Genomic DNA, 14868 nt, shown 5'->3' on the forward strand with positions numbered 1-14868 from the left:
GTGAGTGAATGAGAAATTATATATAAATGATTATGCTGGTGAGGCTATACTTTTGTTGAATACGTGAAGAGAAGCACTTGTAAGACATAATAAAGTGACAAGAGTGTCAGACATATTCTTTTATAAAATCAAATAAATATTTGTCCTTATTTGAGCAATAACAACTTGTTATACTACTGAAGATTGTATTGATCAAAGGAATTTTATCTAAACAGACTCTTTGGTCCATTAATTGTGAAAATGTTTTATTTTCACTCTTTCTGTTACCTTTGGATGATACATCCTGAGTTGAGGAAAATGAATTCCAGGCATTCAGCTAAAGAAATTTATAAACCTGTTTTATTGCAGAATCACTTTTTTATCTGTTTTATGAACACCATCACTTTTATTATCATGATCTTTCTTTCTTTTACATAAAGAAAACCATCTTAAAGAAGGAGGCAAATATTCAATTTTCCTTCGTGTATGGTATGACTCCGAAACTGTTGCAGTATTTCGAAGTCCTGGTTTGACTGTAGAAAGCAAGCCACCACAAACCACCAATATACTTGGGAAGTCTGTAAGTTTGGATGTGATACAGTAGTGCTTTCTCAAGGGCCTTTTGACTGAGAGGTCTCACTATTCTATCATTTCAACCAGCTACACTTTAGAACCCACCACTATGCTGTCTGCTGTGACACTGTGCTTTTGTTTCCTGCAATCCTTATAAAACTATTCTGTTAAATAAACATTATGACACATAATGTAAAGCCCTATTACTTAAATGACACCTGTTCTTACCTTTTGGGTTTAAATTAATATAATCCAGGATAATTACTCTCTGATAGTATTAGCAACATGATCAGCCAGCCTGTATGAAATTTTCCACATGGACTGGATATGGAATCCATACATACTTTTACAGAAATATCCATATGGACATTTTTATTTTAAAGCTGAACCACTCTTATGGATTTCAGTGCATCCATATGGAAACATTATGGATTTGTATTTCTTATGAAAAGTTCCATGGATTATGCAAATTTGTCCATGAGAGCTGTAGATTGTCCATATGGAATAAAATAAATATTCCATATGGAATTTGGCAATAGTCCATATGGAATTTGTGAAGAGTTCACATGGAATTTGGAAATATACCATATGAAATTTGGAAATGGTCCATATGGAATTTGTAAATAGTTCATATGGAATTTGGTAATAGTCCATCCCATATGAAATTTTCCAGGCAGATTTCAGGTGGGTTTTTTAAGCACTTTCTGCCTAAACCATGACAAATCTGCTTCAGATTTCTATTATTCTGCCTAATGATTCTTAGACATTATTGGGAATCAATGATAAATATTCACAATAATTTTTAAAATGGATCATAAATTTTATTTTGACAGACATTATCAAATAAGATTTAAGTTTTTTTGTCCTCATTTTCTTTCTTGCTTACAAAACCTAATCCATGATGGCATTACTTAAATCTTTTTCATTTTAATGAAAAGTTTGGTGAGATTTCACAAATATTTTGACCAAAACTTTCATTGAAATTGTGGTGAGATCTCGCTAACATTTCACTGAAATATTTGTGAGGTTTCACAAAAAGTTCAGCCAAAACATTCACTTAAGTTCTGGAAGGATCTAATCTACCTTGAGGCCTTCTATCTGTTATTTACAATATATACAGCATATACAACATGATATGAAGAATCTGGCTTGACACTAAATAATTAAGTGATCTTAAAAATCAAAGTATCAAGCCTGGAACATATGTACAGGCATTTGTGAATACATAAACATACATATATATAAAATATAAAATATCCTGCATTGAAAATTCAAGGGTGAAAATGATTTACAATGACAGAAAAGCATCCATTTGAGACATTGATTACAAAAAGAAGCAATGCTAGCTCAGTCTGCCTTTTGTCACTTGTTCTGCAGACTTGATTTTTGATTAATGTACAAACTATCATGATGTTGTAGTCTCTTGAATTAGTCCTTGTTCCATAAGCAATGTTTATCTTGATATAATTACTCTTATTTTACACTGAATTCTAACACAACTAGACTATTTCGATAATATATACAATAATGCCACTCATGATATTGAATGATGAATCTACTTGTGGGTCAAGAAAACTCCGCAAAGATATGACCATGTGTATCTGGCAACAATTCCCACCAGTGATCTATACATTGTCCCCCCTTAAATTCTGCATAATCAGTTTGGAGAATATAACTTTGAAATCATCCTCGTTAAATTATTTGTCATATTTAGCATGTTAGCCACTACTGTAAAGCTCTTTATGGCACAAAAAGCAAAATGCTAGTCCTGGCATTCAGTTTTCATACAGACTGACTAATAGCATTCCCATCAACTTTGCATTCAATCTATTCTCATTCCCACACATTTTTCAAATGGTTATTCAAGCTAGTATCCTGCTCGAAAATTCGAATAGCCATGTTTAGCAAGCATGCTCATTCCCATTAGTTTCCGTTATGTGATGATTCATTGGGAAAGAAAAAAATTTTGACCAATCAGAAAGCTCTTTACAGCAATCATCTGTTAAATAATAAATGGAACAAATACTTATTAGAAAGGTTATTGTGGAATGGGACTGGATAGAGCATTATTAAAATAAAAGTTTCGGAGACGATATTAAAAAAGGGTCCATATTGCGGAAAATCAGATTCAGGTCAGGAGAAAAGCAAAATTCTGTTTTAAAATGGAAAACAAGAAAACTTGTTTGAGGGCAGTTAAATCCAATTAAAGATAAACAAAAATATAACAACAACAACAACAACAAAAGTTTGAAAAAGAAATATAGCAAGGAAAGATGTGGAAAGAAGTTATTGTGCCCAAAATAAACAATAAAATTACAGCTATCAGAAACAGAAAATAAAAATGTTGTTGAAAATCATTCAAATTGTACAAGACACAAAAAATAAATTTGATTATGTCATATTGATATTTTTATTGAAATATCAGTGATATTACAATCACAAAATATCACTATATTTTCAGAATTTTTTACAAACTCTCTGAAATTTCAATCACAAATTCTCACTGATATTTTCAGAAATGTTGGCAGAGCCAGTGGTATTTCAATCACAAAATTTCACTGATATTTTCATAAATTTTGGTAAAATCTCCTAAACTACCATAATTTTAGTGAAAAAAGGATATTTGAGTAAATGTCAAATTTGTTTCACTGTGATTGTGCTGAAGTTTAAGTCACATTTTCACTAGGGTATGATTTTTGTAGAGCATATTTTAATAGGAAGCAAACAAAATTATTTTTCAGAGTAAACATCAGATCAAGTGCAAAATCCACCATGCACCAAATTTTTGAAGTCCAAAGATTCATCTTTTGTACTACCAGATATTAATATTCTAATCATGTCTACATTAACTGTACTTTTTTTGGTCATGTCTTTGGCTGTTTTTAAACATCTATGGAAATAAATTAAAGAAAACTGACATGCATGTGTTTTCTTCAAATTTTATATGAGTATATATATTCATCCTTCCACATCAGCTACAATGACATATACATGTACTCAAACCCCCAGCAATATTTCTATTTTAATCAAATAGTTTAGGTTATTAATTCTTCAGAGAGTATTTTCCATGATGCTATAATACATGAGCCTGCTTTCCATATGGAAAAAAGTGCTTATAGAATAAAGTTGCAACTTTATTCCATATGGAATTTTCACTTGCTGTGAAGTACTTACAGAATAGATATGGAATAAATTGTCTGATTCCATAAGTTTTTTTAGTCCCTATCTCTTCTATATTGATTCCTGAATTATTCCATGTGGAATCCATGAGAAATTTCTGTACGGAAGTGATGATGGAATCTGTTGGTAGTGTTTGTTATATATATTTCAGTAGTTTCCACTATTAGTTAAACAGTTACACCTATTATATTTTAAGTTAAGCAAAGTCATTTTGAAAAACAGGCACCTTCAAAAATATAGCTACTAAGATAGAGATTGGTCCAATCAAAGGTGATTCCAATTAAGAGAGTGTGATAAAGAAATAGCTTAAGAAACAAAAGAATGGGGTTAAACACCAAATGAAAGACTTCATTATTTGTGTAGAATTTGCTGTATCATAAGGTAAGTTTCCCATATTGGTATATTTTGGTTTAGATCAACTTAATTATCAACAGGTGGAAGTGGGTAATTTGTCAGGTACATTTAGAATATATTTTTGTTTTTATTGTTATAGTAGTAGTTGTGGTTATGATTGTTATCATTCTTTATGTTTTTTTTATTTACTGGAAAATGTCACAAGGAATGAATGTTGCATTTTATCCATGACTTGCTCTTATATTTACATAGTAAAATAGTTTGATCAGAAGAAGTTAATTTAATAGGTACTTCCCTATTAATTCTAATTTCTTTTTTCTCTCTATCCAAGTATAAAAAGGATTGATTTTTATCTTCCATCTGTGTCCTTCAGATAAGCATAGGACAAAATTGCTTTTTTGCAACAAAATTATTCTACCTCTCTGATATTAATTCAGTGAATAAATTAAACAATGAAAAACACACTGATACACTGTTCCTAATGGAAAGGAATATGCTTTATCATAGTTATACTGTCATAATTATTTGAATAAATATCATTGTCTTGACTGTTGAAGCCCTTGCCCTGGGGTAACTGATTTAGGATATGGATAGTCTCCTATCTTCATGTACATTCTTTAAAAAATTATATCTTCCATTTTTCCTGACAGAAAGGTCTTTCTCTGTGATTAACAGAATGATGAGTGTGCTAGGGAACAGGTTGACACACAGGGTGCTGAATTACCTTATGGCAGTTAGTACAGAATAACTTTGTCTAAAAGACTTTAATTTTAACATGATAATCACAGTATAAGGGGAAGTGAAGAAACAAACAATATCATTTTTTTTTAACTCAGAGATAAATGAGTCTGACATTAAATCATGTCATAAATTAGAGAAATATAGAATATTATGTAAATACTTCTCTTATGTGTCATATATATCAGTATATTTTGGGGAGATAACTCCAATAGTTAAGACAAAAGTGAAAGTAGTGCTCAAGAGAATGAAGAATTAGACAGTTTCTTAGATTAAAACATAAAACATTCACATCAAGATTAAACTCTTTCTGTGTCACATAAATTTCCTCTTTAATATTTTAAGCAATATCTGGCTTTCAAAAGTACAGTATACCTAATTTTTGCACAAAAGCTAATTTATACAATTACATTTCTAAGAATTGAGAAGCAGAAAATTTAAAATTTCATGTTTTTTATTTAGTGTTATGTATGTGTCTGAGAGAGGAAGAATATGAAATGATATACATTGACATGTTTTGCAAGTTTTAACATGCTAGAGTTAGTAATGGTATTACTTGGCATGTTAATTGAGTTGAAAAACCTCCTAATAGTTTGGAACATTATTCCGATTGCTTAGCGCTAAATAATCTACACATGTTGCTGTGCCACACAGCACCAAAGTGAATCAGATTGCAATATTTTGGAAACTGCAGCTATCATGTATCATGTGTGGTAAATTTATACGATCATATATTTTTTTGGACAGTTTTATTTCTACCTTGGAGATTACTTTTAAAAGATGTACGATCACTATATTTCACAGATATGAAAAGACAATACAAAAGAAACCAAAAGTAAGACTTTTTCTTGAATAACATCAATATGATGTAGAATAATTTATTGAAGAAAAAAATTAATCGTTGATTAGTGATGATAGTAACATTCTTTGAAGATGACAGTTTTAGAAAGAAACATTCTTTGAAGAACACAGTTTTAGAAAGTTCTACTTAAGAATATATTCTATGATTCCATTGCAGGTGAAAGAACATGTGATGGGAAGAACTTCTGAAATTGACTACATAAAAGACACAAATGGGTTTTTTGTAGACTGGTTAGATAAATTTACTGACAAGAATTCACTGGAGAAGTTTCAGCTTTACATCAGTAGATACCCGCAAGGTTTGAATGTACCTTAATGTAAACCATATCTTTTTCAATACTAGCCTGACTGTAATGAGTATACATGTAATGTTTGTGTTAAACTGGTTTGTATTTGAGTATGAATTTGGCAAATTCATGAAGCAATGCATTTTTTTTTCACATGGAGACACTTTGAAAGCTTCGCATCATCATAACAAATGATAATTTATTAATTTTAGTTTATGTACAACTTGATGATCTTGAGTTATTTTTGGCACATGATTACCTGTTTTGCAATGGGCTTTGTCTGATAATGATCATTAAGGGAGGAATTGTTGGTGTGGTAAGCTGATGTAATGTGGAATTACAAAGCTTAATCATTGGCCTACACTTGTATAGGGGTATTGTACATGCACTTGAATTGGTACTCTTCATGATCATGTTATATTACATAAGATTATCTACTTTGCTTGGCTCTTTGAATTCAGATGTCAATGCCAACCAACAGGAAAAGTCTGATCATGCCCCTTCCCCATGTGATCCTCCAACAAGCCCCAAGATTGCAGCAAGTAAATAGGCTTAATAATAGACTCTTGCATAATTCCCTGTCTGACTCTCAATTCTGGCTTTTCAAAGGTACAGACAATGAATTTAGAGTCTTGTCATCAAATTATTCTTATGGATTTGTGCTGGCCCACCCACCCACCCCAGTCACCACCCATTGATGCCTACATAGTGGTTTGTGCCATTAGATTGTTCATGCTTTTGATTTCAGTACTGTCTCATGAGGCTGCCATGGGCTAGGGTGTGGCATTTTCCCCCCAATCAGATACTTACATGCTATATTAATAAAGTAAAGGGGATGCTTATTTAATACATTTCTTTTACAGTTTAAATAGACAAAAATAAAATTACTTTCTTCATGCTTGGATCAGCATATTAGCTCAATTCCACTAATCTGGAATCAACCCAGACTTCACTCTTATGCAGGGATCAGCCTAGCATAGATTTTGTTAAGATAGGACAGGGGTGCACAACCCGCAGGCCAGATCGGGCTGGGTGCAGCCCATGAAGGTGTTCTGTCTGGCCCTCACAGGGCAAATTAAAACAACACAGAAATCCGGCCTGTGAACAGAAATTATATTAAAGTTAGTAGAAATCCACTGGGTTACTAACAATAAAATTATATAATACCTTCATGTCAAGCAGTAGTTTATTACAGCAATGTTAATTTTGTTTACCAAGTTGAAGTTGTATAGAACATGTAGCATCATGTTTGTGGATCTTGAGTGATCACAGAAAATGCCTTCTGGCCCTTGGAAGAAAAAGGATGTACACCCCTGAGATAAGATCAGCCCAGAATACACTAGTATGCTGGGATCAGCCTAGTACATAGTCTACTTAAGCTGGGATCAGCCAAGAATACACTTGAAGGCTGGGATCAGCTTAGCACAGTCTGTGGAAGCTGGGATCAGCCCAGAATAGACTTTAATGCTGAGATCAGCCTAGACCAATTATACTTGAGGTGGGATCAGACCACTGAGCACACTATAATGCTGGTTTCAGCCAAGCATAGATTTACTTGAAGATGGGAGCAGCCCACCAGAATACACTATTATACTGGGATCAGCATAGCATACCTTAAACTGGGATCAGCCCAGAATACACTCGAATGCAGGTATCAGTTTATCACAGATTTTACTTTAGCTGGGATCATCCTGGCACCAATTCTACTTGAGCTGGGATCAGCCCAGAATACAGTGTTATGCTGGAATCAGCCTAGCACTGATTGGAATTCATAGTCTTCTACATTCAGTTCTAGCCCATGAGAAGCCCCCACAGAGAGAGTCAAATATTTTTTAATATTTTAATTAAGTATCTATGTTATTTTAGTTATGATTTTGATGTTAATTGGTAATAATGAATAGTGGCTTATTTGACAGAAAGTGAGAGATAGAATGAATACATATAATTATTTATCCAATATTTTCTTGATATGGATGTATTTTACATCTTTCCTTGTACAATTTTGGTATTTATTGTTGTGCATGAAAGAGACTTTACAATCAAGACATTCTCATAGCATACCTGTCAGCTTTTGTAAAGCCAGTAGGGAGATTGAATAAAAAATAGGGAGATTGGGACATAAAATTAGGATTCCTTTTGTGACAATTTTTAAGCCTATTTTTCACTAAGTAATGACTGACCTTCTGGGTCCAATACACATGAAATTCTCAAAGAATGCACCTTTTCTCCCTTTGGTGCTCCTTATTTTCCCTAAGGACATGCCCTCTTTACATATTCTGGTCAGCTGTGGCCAACTGCGCAATGGCTAAAGGTTTGTCTTAAGTAAACAAGCAAGAAAGCATGTATGACAAATCAGCAGTTAATCTATATCATTGCAATTATCATGTGACAAGGGACTGCCCCTCTGACATACTTCAAAGAAACCATGTTCTACTGTGTGTGTATGTAAGCACTAGCAATTGATTAGCAAATAAACGATGCTTGATTTTGTTGTAAATATGCAGTCTCAAGCTACCTGTTGCAACTAATTTTCCCATATTTTATATCCCACCTTATTTGCTTATTCTCAACTCAAAAGGCATTTAATATTGCATTTATTCTGAATTATTTTTTTAGGGCACATAAGCTGCTTTTTCATTCCTTCTTTTAGTTTAATGATGGTAATTAATGTTTGTATAAACAGTACTGTAATGCTATGTATTCACTCATGTAAGTTTCTCTGGTGGGAATGGAGATGCTACAGCATTCACAGTGATCATTCTTGGGATAGAAACTGGCAATGTTATTGTTGTGGTTTATTTTCTTATTTTAGTATTTTGTTAGGGTTTAAAAAATTCTGAAATCGTTTTGAATAATTATTAAACTTTCATAGTAAGACAATTATTTCATCATAGCAGTATTCGAGGGTGATGAAAGAGAACATGGCTTCTGTGGATTGCATAACATCACAGGAGTTTCATGTTTTATCAAAAAAGTACAATGAATTCTCTGACAACAATGAAATCATGTTATCTGTACCTTAAATTATGTTACACCACTCCCTCGATAACTCGCACCCTGATAAACTGTGAACCCACTTATAATGCCAGGTCAGGCATGGATCCGATTTTTTTAAAACTAGAAAATACCCCCCAACTTTATCCCTATTTCTTGAACTTGATGAAAATCGTGATCAAAATTGGTAACTGAAATGTTGATATATCACTCACTCATTTTTATGGTCAAAAAACAGTAGTCAAGACCTGTAAATTTTAATCAACATTTTGAAATGAACAACTTTTAATAAGTTATACAATTGGTTATATTTTCTTTCCAGACGACATTCTTATTACATTGTAATTAAAGATATTCCAAGAAAATTTCGATCAGTGAAAATGAGACTTACACCTAGTGTAGGCAGTATATTAATACATAAATGCCAATTAAATCATTTTTATTAAGTGAAATTTGTGTTTTAATTCTATCTTTTAATTCCTCTTAAGTGTAATCATCATAAAGACAATGTGTATTTAAACATAAAATGTGTCAACCTAACAAACAGCTATATCCACAAGCATTTCTCTGAGAACCTATTTAAGTGCCCACCGTGTTTTGATAACTGACTTGTGGAAGTATCTGTGGTATTGTTGCACTAAATTAAAAGCTTACCTGCTTTGTGTTATCACATTAATTATGTCTTATGAATCAAATAAAAGAATTGGAATAAAAGAAAAGTTAAAAGGCATGTAAATCCTACATACTTAAAATCTAGCTGCCTTGATCATGTCAGGTGAACTCACTGTTATAATGTGTATGTAACATAATTAAACTACCTTAAATTAACTGACTCATTCATAACTGTGATCAAAGATAGTGAGGCAACCAAGTGAAATGAATATTTCATAAAATAAAGAGCTTGGTTTCACAGACTATTTTGGGCAAGCAAGTTTTAGAGAATTCCTGAACTGGCATTTAGAGATATCCTCAAGGATGATAACAAGTTTCATTATTACTTCCAATGAAATCACGACATTAATATTGTACCACTTGAACAATACAAAAATTGAGTTTTGACGTAGATGATTGTCTCACAAAATAAATGTCACTAGTTTTTGAGAGAAAAAAAGGAATCTTGTTTGGTGGTGTCTTAACAGTTTGTCTGTTCCTTGCTACTTTGACTTCTGACTTGGCACAAAACTATTAAATGCCACTCCAGGAAGCAGACTAATCAAGAAAACAAAATACAGTGACGTAATACACAGATGTTTTCACATACATGTGACATTTGTTGAAACCAGCAGGAACGATCTTTTACATGTTGGACATTTTGGAAAAAAATGATATTTATACAGAATAAAGAACAACTTCATTAGAAAAAGTGAGTTATTAACAATTATTATCAACATGATTGCAGAATGAGTGTCACATTTGCTCTGCCCCAGTTCGTAAGTCATGTATAAACTAAGTATTATTACAAGCCATGTTTTGATGTCTGAATGATCCTGTAGGCTAGAGTTAATCTCTTATGCAAGGTTACCATGATCCATCATCTTGAATTGGCACAGGCATTAGATAGTGCAACTTCTCACCTAGGTGTTACAGATTTGTCCTATATCAGAGGAACCGCAAGTGAACGGGGTGTGTTCTGAATCCATCACTATGTGGACAGACAACGAGAAGGGCATTGTTAGCTAAGTTTGATTGGATCGGGTCACAATGACATCCAACTGGAATTGTTATTTGATAGAAGGTGTGGTAACAATTTCGATCCAAATTATAACTTCTAACTAGCAAGCAAAAACTTAGTTTTGCCTGGGAAGACTGATGAGCAATATAGAGTTACTCCAAGACAGTCACTTGTAATTTGGCACAAGATTCTAAGGAAAGACAAAGCTTCATAAAGGAAGCTTTTTGGGGGACAGAATTTCTGGTTCAGTGAGTCCTGAGTATCTAAGAGAGAGACAGAAGTGAGACTAGCAGTGCAGTCAAAGTTGACAAGTCTAGTTGGTGAAGAGAGTTGATGAGGTAGAGGAAAAGGAGTCAAGGAGGAGAAAGTGGAAAAGGAGAAGGAGTATAGAGAAGTTGAGGAGAAGGAATTTGGAGAAAGCCGGGAGTAATAGGAAAAGGAATAGGAGAGAATAATATACAAATGAGTAGAATACAAGGTCAGGTGGAAAGCTGTCTCACATTACAAATCATTAATGATGCAAATAGGCTATCACAGGGTTAAGCAGAAGGAGAGTGCATGGGAAATTTAATAATTTTACTATTGAATTGTCATTAAATTGCTATTCATTGAATTTCACCTTTTTGTATATTCAGTCATTTAACCGTCGGCATTGCTGACTGGGGGCTCAGAGCTTTACATCTATATTTCACTAATTTAACTTCCAACCAAAATCAAGCTTGGGTGGGACTTCTATAATAATTTAAATAGTATATTGGGAGCACCCCACCCCAGCCATAATACACCTACTACAGTGGCGGCATAACAACCCATCACGCAACAATGAAGATTCAGTTATTAAACAGCCCTGTTCCCTAACCCAACCTCACCCCTCACAGTTTTCTTGATGTCTTAGAGGATTTTTTTTTAATTTTTGGAGGTCCCATGGTAACTCACGCCCTTGCTTATAGTATGGTCTATGTTTGTAGACCCCATTTTGTGCAAGTTTTCTAGGGAAAGGTATAATTGAGAGATAAGGTGATTTCATATTGCCAGAGATTTTGTCATTCTTTATTGATAAAAAACGTCAGATTCTTGTGATAAGATATATCTGTTTATGTGGGATTTTTTGTGGAGAATTGAAAATTGATGGACATAATGTAATAATTGGGAGTTCTGTGCAAAAATTGGGAGATATTATAAAACCAGGAGAAAGGCATGGAATGGCCCCAAAAATCAGGAGCTTTTTCTCCCAGTGTGAGAGTTGACAGGTATGTCATAGGACTAATACTTAATACAAATCGTTCTTTTTCAAAGATGCTGAAGAAAGAACTAAAATTATGCCGATGATACATAATGACTACATCTGCATCTCATTTTCTCATAATTTCAGGCCATGATGTTCATGTAGTTGATGCTTCCATTGATCCTAATATCACCAGATATGATCTAAGTGAATACGAGTTTGAACCAGATGTAACTTACTATACCAATGTTCTAGCATATAACTATGCTGGACTACATACAACCATAGCCTCTGATGGATTTCGTCTTGATACAAAGCCTCCCATTGTTGGGATCATATTAGATGGCAGTGGTGAGTAGAGTTATTGATAGATATCTGATTTTACAACCCATGAATACTTTAGAAAATACTGCTCCATTAGCTAATGACTCAAGACATTATATATCTCAGTTTATCATCAAATATGTCTGCCTGTCTTTTTTATCAGACAGTATTCCAGTATTAGTGAAGATCATTTTATAAATGTCATAGAATTTATTTTGCCGTAAAGGAAATGTTTTGTTTCTGATGCTGTTTGTTGGTATGCTAAAAAAATAATGAATAAATATCACACTTGATACAAAAAAATTACATTTTGCATGTTTTTTTAACACAAACTAGAAAACCTAATATAGGGAACATGTACAAAAGTGCATTTATAATATTTGAAGGACATTTGCTTCAGCATTTTTACTATTTCAATGATGTCTGCTACTGGTATTACCTAAAAGATGTATAGGAATGCAGAGAGAAATGCTGTCATTTTATAATGCATACATCTGATGTCAAGGAATTCAAGCCACTGAAATGACAGTTATGTCTAAGAAATTTAGCTAGAACAGCATGTTAATGGTATACCAAAGAGTTTATCATACTAGAAATTCCAGAAATGGCCTGCATCAGAATCCTTTTGTTTTATTATATATTGAAGCTTAAACTTAGTAATGAAACTTTCACAAAAAATATATAGGGTCCTAGTCCATTTTTCAAACACTGAAATTTTCATTTAAATATGCATTAGAACTTAGATGTCTCTAAATTAAACCGTGCATTTTTAACCCAAATGTTTGATTTAAGATAATATTTTTACATGTTTGGAGGGATGATATTTAATGTCATCACATTTTTCCTATGTTTATATTGACAAGTTTTGGCAGAAAACGTACAGTAAAATCTGCTATTATCACTATCCACATGGAAATGAGAAAAATAACCCTTGAAGACTGACAGTTTCATATTGGTGATTAATTTCATCCATAGTTTGAGTTAAGGGACTTTGAAAACTGGCTGTTTAGTATATATGGTTCAGACAAGTGACTTTTGTTTTTTTTTCAACAATACTTTCATGTAAAAATATAGAAACAAACAGATTATAACACCTTAAAATATGCAGGACCTGGTGATGCAGAATACCAAAATTCATCAACTTTGTTGGCCGCCACATGGCATGGATTTGAAGATTTGGAATCTGGGGTGATGAGGTACTCCTGGTGTGTGACAAGCAAGGATAACCTGACTGGATGTGATGTAATACCATTGCAAGATGTTCATCTCAACACAAAAGTAGAGAGGATGACCACAAAAGTCCTTCAGACAGGTAGACTGTTGTTTTACTTTATTGCATCAAAAGCCTTGTAATGCATCAGATTAAAAAGTAACAAATAATTTGAACATATTAGTGAACTAATACAAGATTAACAACTTATCCCTAAAATGGAAATAAAGATCAAAGACACATTGTATAGTCAGTGATCAAAGAATTTTTTTTCAGACATAGGCACAGGGCTATTGAAACAAAATCACAAATACTAGCTCAGATTCCCATAAGCACAGACTCCAATTCCACGTACACAAAAGAGCCCTGTGTTTATGCCATTATGAATTTTTTACTTTTCCGGTGTAGGTGGTTTGCTTGCTTAGAGATCAATAGGTAGCTTTTTTAAAAATGCTTTGGAGATTTCAGGAATACAAATATTGTCTTGGGATCCATATCTTTCACACTCAAATGCACATCATTAACCACAAATATATATATAAATATATGCACATAATCATATATATCTATACTGCCTCTCTGAAGCTACTAGATTTATTGATTTCTGCTATACATCAGGAATGTTTAAAAGTATTGGAAACTTTTGGGGAGCAACTATTTATTTGGTCTGGGGATTTGTTGTTTGGTTGTCCTGGATTCCAGGTGGAAAGTTTTACCAGAATGTCTGTATTGGAAAAAATTTGCTGCAAATAGTTCAGAGAACACTTATATCTTTTAATATGTTTTACAATAACTTTAGCTTTCCCAAATTAATTCAGTCTTTAGAAGGTACAATTTTAAATGGTCGACCAGGTTTTCTGACTGTTCTGATATTAGCTTGTGAGATTTTTCTTAAAGACGTGACAGCTTCTTTTCATGTGACTACCCCATATTTTATTGCAGTAGTTTAAATAATGTGTATGCAATAATTGTATAATAGTTTCAATGCATTTCAGAGAAATAAGAGCTTATCTTATTTAGATGCCCTACACATGCATTAATTTTTTTTCACTTATCAGTATATATTTGATACATTTTGTCCATGATAAATTATTATTTACAAAAATAGCAAATTTTCAGTCATGGCAGACCATTTTGAAGTTTATATCCTTCCAATTTAGACTTATTTCATCAATATCAAGATTTTTTCTTCTTTAGAGACAAAACTTATCTTAATTTCATAACTATTAAGTACCATGTCATTGTTCCAGTTGAATTAGGGTTGCATGTAGAAAGATTTCCAATTCATGAGGTTTGGATGTATCAGACAGTTGTATCATCAGCAAAGAGATGCATGTATGTAGATAAAATCTTAACCAAATAAAATGGGTAGGTTTAATAATAACTAATACAATTAGTAATAGATCTTGAATTTGGTGTTCTAGGACTCCACACTTAATTTTCAGGTTGAGACAGAACACCACATTTAAGC

The 14868-nt window shown here is 32.9% G+C and overlaps 1 protein-coding gene across 1 annotated transcript in view; it reads left to right on the forward strand.

Annotated features, from left to right (window-relative positions):
- Positions 1-14868, forward strand: part of LOC149805055 (uncharacterized) — a 142060-nt gene that overhangs the window by 112388 nt on the left and 14804 nt on the right. The window contains exons 35-38 of the mRNA XM_089946902.1: positions 420-559; positions 5843-5984; positions 12011-12214; positions 13296-13499. Coding sequence (XP_089803028.1) covers positions 420-559; positions 5843-5984; positions 12011-12214; positions 13296-13499 — 690 coding nt within the window. The remainder of the gene's footprint in view (positions 1-419; positions 560-5842; positions 5985-12010; positions 12215-13295; positions 13500-14868) is intronic.

The sequence above is a fragment of the Sinohyriopsis cumingii genome, chromosome 2, assembly GCF_028554795.1.
Source record: "Sinohyriopsis cumingii isolate HCF-2022 chromosome 2, ASM2855479v2, whole genome shotgun sequence".
Lineage (NCBI taxonomy): Eukaryota > Metazoa > Mollusca > Bivalvia > Unionida > Unionidae > Sinohyriopsis > Sinohyriopsis cumingii.